This window comes from Mustela nivalis (genome assembly GCF_964662115.1).
Source record: "Mustela nivalis genome assembly, chromosome: 5".
NCBI classification, from domain to species: domain Eukaryota; kingdom Metazoa; phylum Chordata; class Mammalia; order Carnivora; family Mustelidae; genus Mustela; species Mustela nivalis.
The window spans coordinates 40150757-40167758 of NC_139024.1; the positions used below are offsets into that span (position 1 = coordinate 40150757).

A 17002-nucleotide genomic window follows, 5' to 3' on the forward strand; every position below is an offset into this window, starting at 1 on the left:
AGACTGAGCTTAACAACTGGTGGCAAGGATGTGAAAGCTAGAACTCTCATACTGTGCTGCTGAAATGTGAAATGCTACCATTGTAGAAAACAGGGACAGTCTCTCAAGAAGCTAGACTTACACATACCAAATGATCCATCCATTCTACCCCTAGGAATTTACACAAGATAAATGAAAGCATATGTTCATGCAGAGATTTATACACTAATTCATAGCAGCTTTATTTGTAATAGCCCAAAACTGGAAACACCCAAAGACCCTCCAGTAGATGAATGGTTTAAAACTTGTTCTGTATCCATACAATGGAACGCTACTCAGCAATAAAGGAACAACCATTTGATGCTTGCAACTTGGATGAATTGCAAAATAACCACACTGAGTAAAAGAAGCCAGACATAGGGGCGCCCAGGTGGCTCAGTGGGTTAAAGCCTCTGCTGTCAGCTCAGGTCTTGATCTCAGGGGCCTGGGATGGAGCCCTGCATCGGGCTCTCTGCTCAGCAGGGAGCCTGCTTCTCCCTCTCTCTCTGCCTGCCTCTTTGCCTACTTGTGATCTCTGTCAAAAAAAATAAATAAAATCTTTAAAAAAAAAAAAGAAGCCAGACATAAAAGAACATAATCTGTAGGAGTCCATTTACATAAAATATAGAAAATACAAACTAATATAGTGTGTCAAAAAGCAGACCTGTGGTTTTGGGGGGAAGGGGAGGGTACAGAGAGAGGCCTAGAGAGATTCTTCTGGTGATGTAGATTTCCCTGTCTTGATTGTGATGATGGTTTCGTAGTTGCATACATATGCTCAAATGTATCAAACCACCCACTATAACTATACACAATTTATTGTGGGTTAAAGTTATTAAAATAAATAAGAATGAAGCCAAAAGGAAAGCAAAACTTGATTGGAATTTGTAGTAGTAGACATTTCTGAAAAACTATGGTATGTAAATTAATTACAGATACGACTTCCTCAAGTACATCAGTGGATACTTCTTGCAGCAAAGAACCCTTTTGTAAAAGTAGTCTTCACTGTGGAATACATTTTTTCTATGACTCTGAATGTGATATATTGTGTTTCCTTAAAGAGGATGTATATCAAGTCTGCTGGGATAATGGCAGCACAAGTCCACTTCTTTTCAAGAGCTTTTCCTGAGCAACACCAGCATTCCACTGGTTATGCTTTATCTTGAAGCGGCGGAGGGCAATTGTGATAGGTCACTCTACTGACCCTTTAGTACACATGCGGTTTACTTCACTTGGTCAATGATGTATTGTGATTAGATATTTATTCTGCTTGGCATCTTAGCCAAACGTCAACCTAGGAGCTTACAGGTACTTTGTCAAGAGAGCATAGCAAACACTTCTAAATGATTCATTTCTCCTTAACACAAAGTTCAGTCGATACTTGAATTGGAACCATGTGTATGTGGACATTCCCTTTTCAGTCGCCTAGCAAAATCCAAACTACCAAGTTTTAGAGTGCATATGTGTTTTAAATGTTCTGGAGTGTTTTATTAAAAGGCCTGGCTTTGTTCCAGGGGGTGAAAGGGCACAATGAGTGGGAAAGATAAAAATCAGCCACTGAACGTGACTTTCCAGATGTGTTTTCTGAGCTCATTGTGCTGAACGTGAATGCGCTAATGGACAGCTTTCCTTTTTGCCTGGCTCCTGTCTGTGGGACACAGGAACTATGACATTCTTCTCACCTTCTACATCTGACTCAGGTAGCCCTGGTGACCCTGCCTTTCTTTCTTTGTTTCAGGGTGTGAACGGCATGTCTGTGGATGAGAAGCCTGACTCCCCCATGTATGTGTATGAGTCCACAGTCCACTGCACCAACATCCTCCTGGGCCTCAATGACCAGCGGAAAAAGGATATTCTCTGTGACGTGACTCTGATCGTGGAAAGGAAGGAGTTCCGGGCCCACCGGGCTGTGCTGGCCGCGTGCAGTGAATACTTCTGGCAGGCGCTGGTTGGACAGACGAAAAATGACTTGGTGGTCAGCTTGCCTGAGGAGGTACAGTCATTTGGTCTGTTTGTGTGGTTGCTTGTGTAGACAGCTGGTTAAGTAGGAGGTAGAAGGTGGACCCTGCGCCCCATTCCTGCTCAGGGGCTGATGTCCAGATCCCCACCACTGTTAGGTTTGTGGCGTAGCCAGTTTCTATTTGATGCACTTAAACTCTCGGATGCGTGAATCTGAACGGAGCATCTTTCTATCAGGGAATCTCACCTCACCTGGCTCCCAGCCACTCGTAGTTTCTAGTTCACTTACTCTTCAGGTTTTGAGTAGGACAGCCCAAGTTTGTCACAGTCCAAGATGTGGGATCTGAGTCACTGGGACCGTGGCTATGATTTTTCTCTTTCAGATGGGTGAAGGAGCCCTTGATTTCCCTTGAGAGTAAAAGATTGAGAGTATTCACAGTACCTTCCTGGCTTGGGGGAAAAGTAAAAGCAATCAGTAATTTTCACAGTTAATACAGTAGGATTCTAAGAAGTGCAAACTTGCTGTCCTCACTTGCTGTTGAAAAGACCCTACGCATGTTTCTTTTTTTTTTCTTTTTTTTTAATAAAGATTTTTATTTATTTATTTGACAGGCAGATCACAAGTAGGCAGAGAGAGAGGAGGAAGCAGGCTCCCTGCCGAGCAGAGAGCCCGATGCGGGCCTCGATCCCAGGACCCTGAGATCATGACCTGAGCCGAAGGCAGAGGCTTTAACCCACTGAGCCACCCAGGCGCCCCCTACTCATGTTTCTTAATTACTTACTGAGTACAGTGATATCTGCTACTGTAGGGATGCTGGTAGCAGGACCCGTTCTGTTGAGAGCTGACATTATTCGGGTGGATGGCCTAAGCTGCAAGAACTTAAAAGATGGGGTTCATAATGATAAAACATGAAATTGGTCACCCTTTGTACTGTGTATACAATTCCTCTATTTCCATCCTCTTTGCTCCCTTTCTTTTACATGAGACCAAGGGTAACGCTGAGCAGCCTTACACTTTGGGTTAAGGTCCAGGAGTTTTCGCGGTGCAGCTCTACAGTGTGTAACGCTAGGACTGCCCCCCAACAGCTGGGCAGGCTGTGTACTCCATAGTTCCCAGAGGTACAACTCAAATCCATTGTCTAGGCAGCAGGAGCCCCAGAAGTTGTGCGGTGACCCACAGCAACTGAGAAGCTTGTCACAACAATTCTGGAAGATGCCAGAGACCCCATGACTCTGATGGGAGGTGCTAATGAGTACAGATAGCATTAAATCCCCGGGGGGGTCACAACCCAAATGCCTCTGGAAGCTTAGCAAATGATATAAATAAGTAAAGCAGGATGTGTGTAAGACACTAGGATGTGGTGGGGCAAGTGCCTGCTCCACAGAAAGGCATCCAAATTCAACATAAAAAAAAAACAAAAAATGCAAACAAGGCACAGGTGTCGGGGAGGGTCACCAGATCCAGTCCCTTGTTAAACAACATCTGCTTTTGACCCTGTAGAACCAGAGAGTGGCCAGCTAAGAGTGAGGAAGGCATAAGCACTTAACATGTTCACATTCTTCTTCTTTTGTATGTACCCACCTGAAAGGCTCCTGTACCACTTCTCACCCCCCTAGGAATTAGATAACTAGAAAGACCCCAATACCAGAGGCAAAAGGACAAATTGGTTGCAGATAATGTCATCAGGGCTGGTTGTAGGGAGGGAAGCTTATGTACCAACTAACGTGGGGAGGCCAAGGAATGGCAGCTGTGGTGTGATCCTGAGTTGGCTTTTTCCTCATGCACATCAATGGGCGAATATTTAACCCATCACTAGGTGAGACCATGAGCATGAAAGTTCTCAGCATCGTCTCTATCCCATAGTAGGTATTCATCAAATATAAGATCCTTTCTTCTCTAGATGGGCAGCAAGAATGCCTTTGTAACTTATTCCAACTTTGGAATTCTCTGGAAATATTTGGAAAACTTCCAATTATCCAGAAAGATCTTGGGGAGAGGATGGAGCTTGTAGTTTATTTATTATCTGTATCTGTTTGATATTTCATTTATATGTTTTTTACTGATTTAAAAAATAGGTTATTTTAAAATATATTTAAAATGAAAATCATATCTCAAGTAATTTAGTCTCTCTTCAGAGACCATTGGCCACATCTTGAGACTTGTTGGACCACGTGCCCTAAGCCCTGGCCTGCCCTCAGTTAGCTCTGGGATCCTAATCAAGACATTTAGCCCACCTCTGAGTCCCAGTTTCTATCCATAAAAACCCTTTAAACTCTGAATTCCTCTAACTACTTATCATAATACAATACCAAGGCAGTAAAACTTAAAGGAAATCAGGATATAAATGCATATGGCATAACTAGAAGTTTCTTTAGATCAAATCCCTGATAAAAACTTATTTCCTCGGCACTGGGGACTCTTCATTTTTTTTTTTTAAAGATTTATTTATTTATTGGAGAGGGAGAGAGAGAGAGAGAGTACAGAGGGAATCTCAAGCAGACGCCCCACTGAGCATAGAGCCCTACTCAGGAGCTTGACCTCAGACCCTGAGATCATGACCTGAGCCAAAATCAAGAGACAGACACTCACCCAACTGAGCCACCCAGACACGCCAGCATAGGGACTCTTTAAAGCAGGAGGCACTTTGTATAGACATCACACAAAAATCTGCTGTTTGGCCTTTTTGATTGTTTGTGTTCTAGCTAAGTGGGAATATACAATCTGTTGATTTTCTTTCTCCCTAGTCATATAAAATGATCTATATTTCCAAACTGTTAAAACCTGATGCTCAGGTACCTGAAGCCTTCAGGTATAACCAGATTTTTTTCCTTCCTATGAAACATGAATTCATATTGTCAGTAACCCAGCTTCAGTATCTTGCTGATGGGATATGCAAGCCAGCCACAGTGGCATTTTCCTTTATGGGACTGTAATTGTTTCTGAGGCCTCCTTCCAAGAGCCCACTCTTTCTGCCTAGAGCACCTCCTGTGGCCTCAAGTGCTAAGCATTGTTTTCCTCTCCTTGTCTGCACACTAAAATGTCCTTGCAGGCTCTACAGTCACTGTCCCACTTAGCTTAGTGAATGACTTTAGAATTTGAATCAGGTCGTGAACAGGCAAACATCGCAAACATTACCATGGAAAGTACCTGTTTGGAACTAATCAGTATTTGCCTTATAGGATGTAAGAAAAAAACATTTGCACCTGGTTGGCTCAGTCGGTTAGGCATCTGCCTTCAGCTCAGGTCATGATCCCAGGGTCCTGGGATCGAGCCCCACATCAGACTCTTGCTTCTCCCTCTGCCTGCCGCTCTACCTACTTGTGTGCTCTCTCGCTCACTCTCTCTCTCTCTCTCTCTCTGTCAAATAAATAAATAAAATCCTTAAAAAAAAAAAAGCATTTGATTAATGCCTTTGAAATTTTTAAACCTCAACATTATCCTGTCACCAAATTCAAATCAACTTCTGGTTTGTCCCAGCCTTGTTCACACTTGGCCCACCTCTACACTTCCTCGCCAGTCTCTGTGCTTCTCAGGGGGCCTTCGTGGCTGAGTCTAAAAGCTCTTTCTTGGACTATGAAAGTTCCAGATACATACTGCTGCCCCTCCCGCTCCTCTACTTGGTCAGTTTAGACCAAATCCATTTCTGGTATCTGGTTGTCCAGTTGTGCAGTTCTACCCCAAAATCCTGACTCCATATGGTCAAGGCTCTTCCTGGCAATTTAGAGCCACTCACAGTACGCACTGAAGCCTCTAAACTAAAGGGAGTGAAACAAAAATAGAGATGTCCTTCTAAGGAAGTCAAGGAATAATTGAAATGTCTTGCTCTTCTTTTTTTCTTTTTTCTTCTGTTTTGTATTTTAGGTTTTTTTCCCCTTAAGTGGAATGACAGTCCCTAGAGTTTATATGACTTGAGTGTTGGCTCCCTATTGAAAAACACACCCAAGAATGTGTATCAGCAAAAAGTAAGGCATAAGGCATTGCACTTAGTACTTTCGTTAAATAATAAAACAGATCATTTAGTTTATAATTAGTAAGTGTATTTTGTGCTAAGAGATGAAGAGAAAGTGGTCGATGTGCCAAGCACTGCAAGGCCGTTACTACACTGCTCATTAGTATTAAAGTTGGCTCAACACCTTCTTAGCTGTAGTCATGGAGACTCTTTGGGGCTGGATGCCAGCCGTGCTGGAAGCGGCATCACAACCCTGAAGTTGTGTTGAGTACAGAGGGCAGGAATGGGGTGTGCTTCCTTGGAGGACATGGAGCCCACAGTGGATTTGCCTGGCAGCCCCATCCTCATGGGGCTGCTCGGCTTCCTCCCAGAATGTGGAGAAAAGGGAACCCACCCTTGTGCACTGTTGGTGGGAAAGTAAATTGGTACAGACTCTGTGGAAATAGGCTGGAGATTCCTCAAAAAATCAAAAACAGAGCTCCCAAGTGATCCAGCAATACCACTTTGGGTATATATCTGTAAGAAATACAATCACTCTCTGAAAGAGATATCTGCACTCCCGTGTTCTCTGTAGCATTAGTCACAATAGCCCAGATGTGAAAACAACTCGTCTGTTGACAGATGACTGGATAAAGAAAAGGTGCTGTGTGTGTGTGAATAGTATTCAGGAAAGGAAAGAAATCCTGCTGTTTGCGGCAACACGAGTAAACCTGGAGGACATTATGCTAAGTGCAAGCCAGACATAGAAAGACAAATAATGCGGGATCTCGCTATATGTGGCATCTAAAAAAAGTCAAATGATAGTAACAGAGAGTTAGAAGCTTCAGGGAGGGGGTAGGGCAAAGTGGAAATATTGATCAAAGGGTACAAACTTTCAGTTATAAGATGAATAAGTTCCGGAAACTTGAAGTACAGCATGGTGACTGTAGTTAATAATAATGTATTATATAATTGAAATTCACTCAAAGAATAGATCTCAAGTGTTCTCACCACACACACACACACACAAAGGATAACCATGGGAGGTGATAGACATGTTAATTAGTTTGTGGTAATCAAAACATCGCATTTCTTAAAGATACATAATTTTTATTTAGGAAAAATAAATAAATATTTTTAAAACAAGAGGAGGAAAACATGTTCGTGTCAAAGCTCTACCAACTTTCTTTGGGCTTACTGCTGATGGTCTTTCACCCTCTTAGAGAAGGGGGAGTTTTCATGCAGACGGTAGCTCTTGGGAAGGGGAAATAGACCCCTCAAGTGGACCACTTGCTTTCTTGGGTATACATATATTTCAAACTTTGGCTGGCTCACTTTCTATCTCTGTCTTTTGCTTTCTCTCTCTTTCACTTCTCTCTCTCTCTCTCTCTCAACATTTTAAGGCAGTTTGCAATTTTTCAGGGCTAAACAGAAAGGAAAACTGACCCAGAAGGATTCTGAAGCAAAGGCATTTGTTGTGAAGTCCTAACCACAGGGGGCAATAAAGAAGGTTCTTGGAGTAGTCCTGCCAGGTGCAGAGACCAATGAGGAAATTGTAGAATCTTCTTGACTGAAAGTTTTCAGAGGAGATGAAAGCTGTTAAGGTCTCTGGGATGGCTTGGGTCCAGTCTTTTAAAGAAGCAGTAAGACAGTCATCATTATCTTTGGACAGTCTTTTCAGTGTGTAAAACTACAGAAAGTACTTAACACTGCAACACGGTTTGCCAGCAGCACTCTTAGCCTGAGTGTAACTCTGGGGGAGGTGAAAATTGGTGGCAAACAGTAATTGAGATATTTGGGGAGTGGCATGATCCAGATAAGAAGAACAAAACACTCACCCACCCCAGATCACAGAGCCAGCCCTTTGGCCTCCCCCCATTCACCACCTAAACAAAACACTGAAGAAGAGTAATAGGCAAAATTGTAGATTTGAGGAGCATCAGCCATGAGCTGCTGGGAAAACCATAGTTTGAACCTTGAATCACTAACCACAAGGTTAGAACCTTGGCACTAACCACACGTAAGGTCTTGACCAAATCAGTCAGCCTCTTTGGGCTCCTGTTCCCTCACTCATTTTTTCATTCATTCAACAAATATGTATCAAGGCCCAACTCTTTACCAGGAGGCACTATTCTAGCTATTGGGTGAACCTAGGGAACAAAACTAAATTTATATTCCAGTGGGGGAGAGGGAAGAGAGACAAAAAATAAATGTAATATGTACTTGGTTAGATACCATTGAGAATAAAACAGAAGGGTGTAAGGAATGTCAGGGCACTGCAGTTTTAAATACAGTGGTGAACAATGACATTGTGTGGTGACAGATGGTAGCTACACTTGTGGTGAACATAGACTGTTGTATAAATTCATTGAATCACTATTTTGTACACCTGAAACTAATGTACCATGGAGTACCAACTACACTCAGTAAGTAGATAGATAGATAGGATGGTTAAAAGGGACCTTTTTGAGGGGGTGACTTTGAGTAGAGACTTGAAGGAGGTGAGGGAACCAGCCATGCTGACATTTGGGTGGTCTAGGCAGAAGGAATAGCAAGGAAAAGGCTCTGAGTCAGGAATGGACTTGGCATGACTGACACACAGTAACAGAATGAGCAAGTGGTAGAATGGCAGGAGACGTGTTGGGTAACAGAACCAGGCTATGAACTTGAGATACATTACCTTTTCTTGGAATGAGCTGGGAGGCCACTTGGAGAGTTTCACAGAGGATCATTTTGACTACTATATGAAAATAGATGAAAGAGCGACGCTTGGTGGCTCAGCAGATTAAGCGTCTGCCTTTGGCTCAGATCATGATCTTGGGGTCCTGGGATTGAGTCCTACATCAAGCTCCCTGCTCTGAAGGGGAACCTGCTTCTCCTTTTCCCTCTGCCTGCCACTCCCCCTGCTTGTACACACTCTCACATGCATGCTCAGATCTCTCTCTTTGTCAAGTAAATAAAATCTTTAAAAAAGAAAGAAAGAAAGAAAGAGAGAAAGAAAGAAAATAGACTGAAAGAGAGGACAAAGGCAAAAACAAGGAAAACACCTAAGATGTTAAGGCAACAGCCCAGGCATGACAAATGGCCCAGATCAGAGTGATAACAGTAGAGTGATGATCAGTATCAGATTCTGGTGACATTTTTAAGGTAGAACTTATGGGATTTCCTTGTAGGATGGACTTAGGATGGAAGGAGAGAAAGAGAGGACTTAAAGAGAACTCCAAAGTTGGAAGAACACCAAGGTCTGAGCTGTTGGAAGAGTGGGGTTGCCATTAACTGGGATTGACGAAGATGGGGAAGAGTAGGTTTCAAGTGTTAAGCATGGAAGTGAGTTTTGTTTCATACAAATTACATTGGAGATGTGTGTCAACATCAAAGTAGAGATGTCTGGCATACAGTAGGATATGCATGGCTGGAATTCATGGGACAAGTTCAGTTTGGAGATAGAAGTTTTAATACCAGATTACTGGGGATATTGAAAGCCATAAGACAAAATACAATCATCAAGAGACTAAGTGTAGATCAGGAAGGGGGGCTGGGGAGGAGGTTCAGGATTGAAACCTGGGCTTTTTAAAATTAAGAAGTCAGAGGAATAAAGAGAAGCCAGTGGGTTAGACCAAGAAGGAACAACCTTTGGAATAGAAGGAAAAGCAGAAATATATAATGTGTTGGAAGCTAGGTAAAGAAAGCATTCTAAGGAGGAGAAAGTAATCATCTATGTCAAATGATGCTAATAGTCAGCTAAAATGAAGTCTGAAAATTGACCGTCTATCGCTTTGGAAGCCATCAGTGATTTCATGGAGCACTTTTCAGGGAGCAGAGGGATTAAAAAAAAAAAAAAAAGAACTGTTGTTATGTCCTAAAGAGAATGGGAAGAAAGGAATTTAAAAGCTAAGGTAGGCTCCATTTTTTAGGCTTTTTGAGTTAAAGGGAGCAGAAAAATGGGCCAGCAGCAGGAGGGAAATGGTGTTAAAGGTTTCATTTGGTTCTTCTGTTTTAAGTGGGAAGAAATTCCAGCATGTTTGCACTCTGTGTAAAGATGATCAGTATTCACCCACATCCAACTTTCCTCTCTTCTCTGGACACACAAAAAGACCAAATTTATGATCAGGTATGCCATGTAACTAGATATAGCCAAAGAAACATGAGTAGAAGTCATGGGTCACTTGTGGTTTGAGACAGTTAAAAGTAGGTATTAGTTCTTCATGTTCTTTCCCAACCATTTAACTTGGTGTCAAAGAACTCCAAGAACTCTGCGATGTTGAAACTGTAGCCCAGATCCCAAGTCACTGTTAGAGAAGAGTCATCTGACTCAAATCAGACTCTGACATGAATAAGAAATAAACCTTTATGTTAAGCCATTAAGAACTGGTGGTTGCTTCCTCAGCACAGCCTAGCCCATCCTGACTAAGACTTGGGCTGCTGAGAATGTTGCAAAAGAGACAAAAAAACTTGATAATACAGAAGACAGAAGACCAATTGCTAACCAAATGCTCTTAGGTACTTGAAAGATGTTGGGATCTACTGACCAAGTGGGCAGACTCAACTTAGCAAGGCACATCCTTCTCTGAAAATGATCTCTGAGGCCTGACCCTGTGCTGTAGGTTCATAGCCCTTGAACTTTATAGGTTCCTGCCAGAGGGAGAGAATAAATCCTACTGGTCAGAGAGAGAGGAGGAATGTTTGGATTGAGAGGTAGGATGGGGCCACAGAGATGGGAGGCAAACCAGTCAGGAAAAGAAAGAACCACAGGATTTCACAAAAGGAGCAAGCTCACTTCTCCAGCTCATCTTGGTGAATTCCCCCTGACTTTTCAGAAACGGTCCTCAAGAGATGACAGTTGAAGAGCTGTAGAACCACAGGGCTGTTTGATAACCTAGAACACAAGCAAGTCACAGAAGATTCCAGTTATCGCTCTCTCACCATTTCCAAAGGTTTTAGAGTTTTGAAAAACATAATTGCATTTAATGACCTCCATTTCCACACGAGTTTGTAGGGAAGAGCAACACTGATGACCAGCTTGACTTGCAGGGCTGCTGTTCAAATTATTGAAATGCAATCTGTTAGACTTCCTCGAAGGATGGCGCTACATAAACAGGAGGTGTTATTATGCCCATAAAAGGAAAGCACTGTCTTCTCTGATGAAATGGCTCTTACCTCAGAATCCTCACTAAAAGCTGTGGTGCAATTTTCCAGGTTGCATTAGTGAGACTTGGCAGCAGATGAAAAAAAAAAAAAAAAAGCAAATAAATAATAAGTCAAAATATCCCAGGTAACTAGTTGCTGGCAAGCAAGAAGTTTTCAAGTCCTAGAATCATGCTGATAATTTTGAAATGCCTAAAGGCAGAATTTATTTATAGTAACGTAAAGGTGACTTCCAGCCCTGAAATCTGGGCCTCAGTCTCAAATGGGGGTGTAATAAAGCGAAGCCAAGAAAAGAGGAGCGAATACTATTGTAATTCCACCTCCAAAGGCTGCTCAATGGTGCTGATACAGAGGGAGGGAAATCTGGTGTGAAAATAGCCACAGCAATAGCTAATTTTAAAACTGAAATGCATAAGCTGTTTCCAAACCTCTTACATTTTTTAAATCCTGAGGCCAGTAAGTCCTATTTAAAGAAACTTAGCAGAAATGCGCTCCTATTTTGGCATAGTAGAAGGAGTTGAGTTGACAAAAACTAAGACATCTAAAAATTATTTTTAAGTGACCTGGTTTCAAAGCCAATTTAAGGATTCTTTCCACTACACCTATTTATCCCTGGATCATAGGAGATGACCTCAGTAGTCAACATTTTTAAATGGATTTAAACAAAGCTTTTGACCATCAAGTTGTTTGCATTACATTTTATAAAATTAGTTACCGGCACATCTATTCAGTTCAAACCTCTTCGGTATATATATGTATTAAATGTTCCTTACATTTCTTTCCCCTATTATAGAGTCTCTTAGCTATTTCAATTAAGATTAATAATAGCTTTAAAGACAAAGTTCAGAGCTGTAAAGTTCGTCACTTGATCAGTAATCATAACTATTATTTTGTCATATTTAATCATAGAACCCAGGCCTTTAACGGGGTCCTCAATTAAACTTTTACTTCATGATAAGAAGTTAAATAGCAGGGGCGCCTAGGTGGCTCAGTGGGTTAACGCCTCTGCCTTCAGCTCATGTCATGATCTCAGGGTGCTGGGATCGAGCCCCGCGTCGGGCTCTCTGCTCAACAGGGAGCCTGCTTCCTCCTCTCTCTCTGCCTACTTGTGATCTCTGTCTAATAAATAAATAAAATCTTTTTATAAATATTTTTAAAAATTTTAAAAAGAAGTTAAAGAGCACTGGAGAGAGTTTTTAAAAATTATTTCCACTTCCCATCCAGATAACCAAAAAAAAAAAAAAAAGTGTGCTAGAGAAACGTGGCCATCAGCCAAGGGTATTGTAGGTCATGCCAACATGAACTGGCAGCAAGCCATTGTCCAATTAGCATGGCTTCATCGTTGCAGAGTAATCACTCTCGAGTAGATGGTTGAGTCACTCATGATGTAGTGGTACTTCACTTGAGCCAGCTCTTCTTAGAATAGGTTTCTTGTTCACTGTTATTACCTGCCCTGCTTTGCCAATAAAAGCACAGGACCATTTAGGCTGGAAGCCAAACGGAAGAGAAACATCGATTATGTATCTTGTTTCTCTTTGCTTCCTGAAAACTGAGACTGCAATTAAACAGTGAAATCATGGTGTGTTTTTTAAATGAGTTACAAGAAAATACAGTTTCCACACCAAAATACTCAGTTTTGGAATCCAAGAGTCAGTTTGTATTCTGTCTTTTCTTTGGCAGCATTAACACTGGACACAAATGTGAGGGTTTCAGTAAAGTTACCTGATAATCTTAATGCATTCACATTCCGTTCAAAAAGTTGGAATTGTCACCAGACTGCTTCAGGTTTCAGCTTTATTGTTGAGGTGTCCATGACATTTCTGTTGGGAGTACGGTTGTACATGCAGAAGCTTTTGAAAGAGACCCTTCTTAGGGTGAGAACACCTGGATTCTTGGTTGGACAAGCTGTAAACCAGGAAAATGATTCAGGAATTTCTTAATAAAATGGATCATATCCAGACATTGGAGTGGTGTGTGGCTGTCAGTAAAAAAGGCTGCTCTTAGAAGCACAAAGGAAGTAAAACAAAATTATTGGCAGTGATCAGTTAATACCTTATGTTTCTATCCTTGTTTGTTTTGGTTTTTAACCAAATCACAGGCTAGATCAAAGGTGGCATTGTTTTTGCTTTCAGGAGTGGAGCAATTAAATAATGGCACTTTTGGTTTCCTGATATCTCAGAAGTGTTCTTTTTCCTATTAACTCGGTGCATATAGTAAAACTTATCACTCTGCCATAGACTCCTAAAATATGTTGACAGTCTCTCTACCCGACGTTGGCACCAACTCCAAGCTAGCTGATCATTCGGGGAGCTTTACTGTCTGAGATGGACTTCTGTGTGCAGCCTGGCAAAGACTGTGTGTGAAAAGTTAATGCATTCAGCCCCCTGGGTGGGATGGAGCCAGGCCTCCAACGTGAGCACATTTTTTGACTGACTGGCAACAAAAAGAAATACCGGCAGCTGTTCCCAAGCAAGCCAGAAAGTTGGCCCAGGGGTGGAAAAAAAAAAAAAAGAGCTGGGATTTAGCCAACAAAAGATTCCTGTGTTTAGAAGAAAATCAAAGGAAGGATACAGAAGGGTCACAGTTACAGCTGAAGTAGCAACTATCTCATTTTGTCTTCTGCTTTGTAAAGGATGGTATAAAATACAATGGCAACTCATTTTTTTCTGATTATTTGAGTCTTCATTTTTGCTCTGTTGTTTCTTTTTTTCTTTTTTTTAAGATTTTATTTATTTATTTGCCAGAGAGAGAGAACAGGCAGGGCAGAAGGAGAAGCAGGCCCCCTGCTGAGCAAGGAGCCCAATGCCGGACTCGATCCCAGGATGCTGGGATTATGACCTGAACCAAAGGCAGAAGCTTAACTGACTGAGACACCCACAAGGACTAAGCCACTGGTCCCTCTTTTTCAATTCTTTCTTTGCAAGGGCTGCTGACATATCATTCTTCCTAAAGATAATAGAGAGGTGATACCTTGCACGGAGCCAGCCTCAGCAAGCAGAACAGAGTAGGGCAGGCAGGTCTGTGAGAGCGGCAGCCACACACGCATAGGCTGAGCCGTGTTGAGTGACGTGGGTTGGAATGGAATTATGTGTGCAAGTCACTTCAGAGATCTGTCCGCAGAGGCTTCTGACGCCTTGCAACTGACCTATTATCCTTGTTTCATTGGTTATAAAAAGAGAAGGGTGGGGAGAAACAGAAAAGTTACTAAAGGGCCATGAAAATATCTGCTAAAAAAAGACAGGACTTTCAGGTCTTGCCACGTAACGATGAGAGCTCTAGTAGCAGACCGCTTCTTCCTTCCCAGGAGACACCTTAGACTGTGGGAATCTTCTTTCTCCCTAGAGAAGCTGTAGTCACCCAGGAGTTGAGAGCTGTGTGCCCTGTATAGGAAGGTGGGAAGACTAGGACTACGGAACACCAGGATTTAGGGTAAGAAGTTCATAGTTTGGGGAAATTAGTAGGGTACTAAAAGATATTTGAGGCACATCTTTTGTAACTGTGGAGATTTGGGGGGGGGACTTTAATCTATCAGATTTACAAGATGTTCACAGAGAGAAAAGCGATGACCTTTCAAAGTTCTGTTTGACAAAGTATCTGTGTGCCTCTTATTTAAGGCGGTTACAGTAAATGTTGACCAGATGTTCTCATTCACAGAACAGAAGAAATAGTGTCCTCGCTACATCTGAGGGATTTCGGCTGTATTAAAGGAGAATTTTATAGCAGTGTAAGATGCTAGACACTGAAATAAGGTACAAAAAAAATACAGAATTGGGATGCCTGGGTGGCTCAGTCGTTAAGCGTCTGCCTTCGGCTCAGGTCATGATCTCAGGGTCCTGGGATTAAGCCCCATATCAGGCTCCCTGCTCAGTAGGAGGCCTGCTTCTCCCCCTCCCACTTGCTCTGCTTGTGTTCCCCCCTCGCTCTCTGTCTCTCTTCTCTGTCAAATAAATAAATTAAATCTTTAAAAAACTTTTTAAAAAAATACAGAATTGGGGCGCCTGGATGGCTCAGTGGGTTAAAGCTTCTGCCTTCAGCTCAGGTCATGATTCCAGAGTTCTGGGATCGAGTCCCGCATCAGGCTCTCTGCTCTGCAGGGAGCCTGCTTCCCCCTCTCTCTCTGCCTGCCTCTCTTCCTACTTGTGATCTCTCTCTCTATTTATTTATTTGACAGAGAGAGATATCAAATAAAATAAATCAAATAATATTTATTTATTTGAGAGATCAAATAAATAAATAAAATCTTTAACAAAAAATACAGAATTATCTTCAGAGGAGTTGGGGTGTGTATGGGTGGTATGTTTAAAACATATACTTACAAGGACAAGGTGGCTTAAGGAAAGCAATTCGTAGACGCAGAGGCATAGAACCCATGACCCTTTTCATAGGTCACTTCTTTGGGGATTTACTTAGAAATATAAGGCAAGATCATTTCCTTCAAAGAGTTTACAATATTGTTGAAGAATCAAGATAAAACCAATGAAATCAAAGCTGAACAATTCAAGAGCATTCATTGTAGCTGTCAAGTATTGTTGGCCGTTGTTTGCAGTGTGGGAAAAGACAGGATTTTCTTTTCATTGCATCCGTGAAATTTAGACCACCTAAAATGAACACTCACAGGACCAATAGGACTTTCTTGGGGAGCACATGGGGAGACACGCTCCAGGAGAGGTCACAGGCATGGCCAGAACCCCAAAGGAAGCATTCACGGGGCATTGAGGAGCCAGCTTTGATAGCACAAATGGCAGAGTTAGGGAAGTAATTCAAAATATGTAAGAGTACATGGGCCCTTAGCATGAAAGAATAAAATTTAGACAAAAGAGTTTAATCTTGATCAGATAAGCAATAGAAATTCACTGAAATGTGAGTCAAGAAGCAATATAATGAAAAATAGTTTAAGGAATATCTGTTGAGCAATGAAATGGTTAAAGGATGGAACAACAAACTTACTCCACAGAGAGGGCACAGCCAGGAGATTCACCCTGATCCTAGCATGAGCTGAGAAAGGTCTGTGCCCTGGAGAGAAGACAGGGAGAATGATAGCACCTTCCACAGATCGCAGAAAATTAGACATGGGAACACACAGGAGGAGGAAAAAGGCCATGGACTGTTGATAGGTATTTGTGGGGCTTTATATCTGCCAAAGGCACTGAGAGTACAGAACTGAAGAGACGGGTCTGAGGAACCCGGGGCCCCGGGCTCGCCCAGTCGTTAAGCATCTGCCTTCGGCTCCAGTCATGATCCCAGGGTCCTGGGATCAAGCCCCGCATGGGGCTTCCTCCTCAGCAGGAAGCTTCCTTCTCCCTCTCCTACTCTCCCTGCTTGTGTTCCCTCTTTCTCTGTAGATAATGTAGATAATGGCCAAAATTACCAGGAAGCAATGGTCCTCAGAAAAGAGAAGAGTCATAGGGGCAGGCAGGGACAGAGATTAACTCTAACACTCAGACCCCCATTGCTGGTTTCTCTGCTAACAATGAGGTCTAGTCAGGAGTGTGGCTTTCATCTTAACTTCAGTAATTTGGGAAATATTTCATCTCCAACAGTTTATCTCACTGAAGCTACTATGTACAGGTATGTTCCCTAAATCACCTCTTAGGGAGTATGACACTCGAGTGATACTATAAGCGTCACGTTTTACTTAGCACACCTGCATATAAGGACCCACAGGGAGATACCAGATTTCTAGATCACAAAGCCCTTGCCTTGGGGTTATTTGTAATCTGGTATCACATGTTTTAAAATGCCAGGAACAGGGGCACCTCGGTGGCTCAGTGGGTTAAAGCATCTGCCTTCGGCTCAGGTATGATCCCAGGGTCCTGGGATGGAGCCCTGACAGGGAGCCTGCTTCCTCCTCTTTCTCTCTCTGCGTGCCTCTCCCCCTACTTGAGATCTCTGTCTGTCAAATAAATAAATAAAATCTTTGAAAAAATAATGCCAGGAACAGATTCAGGCAA

At 42.3% G+C, this 17002-nt stretch overlaps 1 protein-coding gene and 1 long non-coding RNA gene across 13 annotated transcripts in view; both read left to right on the top strand.

Moving 5' to 3' along the window:
• The window catches only part of BACH2 (BTB domain and CNC homolog 2), a 358349-nt gene that overhangs the window by 275944 nt on the left and 65403 nt on the right, over positions 1-17002 (top strand). For all 12 annotated transcript variants that reach the window (XM_082730571.1, XM_082730565.1, XM_082730562.1 and 9 more), the window contains one exon: positions 1757-2011. In XM_082730571.1, the coding sequence (XP_082586697.1) occupies positions 1769-2011 (243 nt within the window). In that variant the 5' untranslated portion in view covers positions 1757-1768. The remainder of the gene's footprint in view (positions 1-1756; positions 2012-17002) is intronic.
• On the top strand, positions 2521-15004 carry LOC309864798. The gene is made up of 2 exons (XR_014311770.1): positions 2521-3304; positions 4054-15004. It is a non-coding gene; the product is annotated as an uncharacterized lncRNA (long non-coding RNA).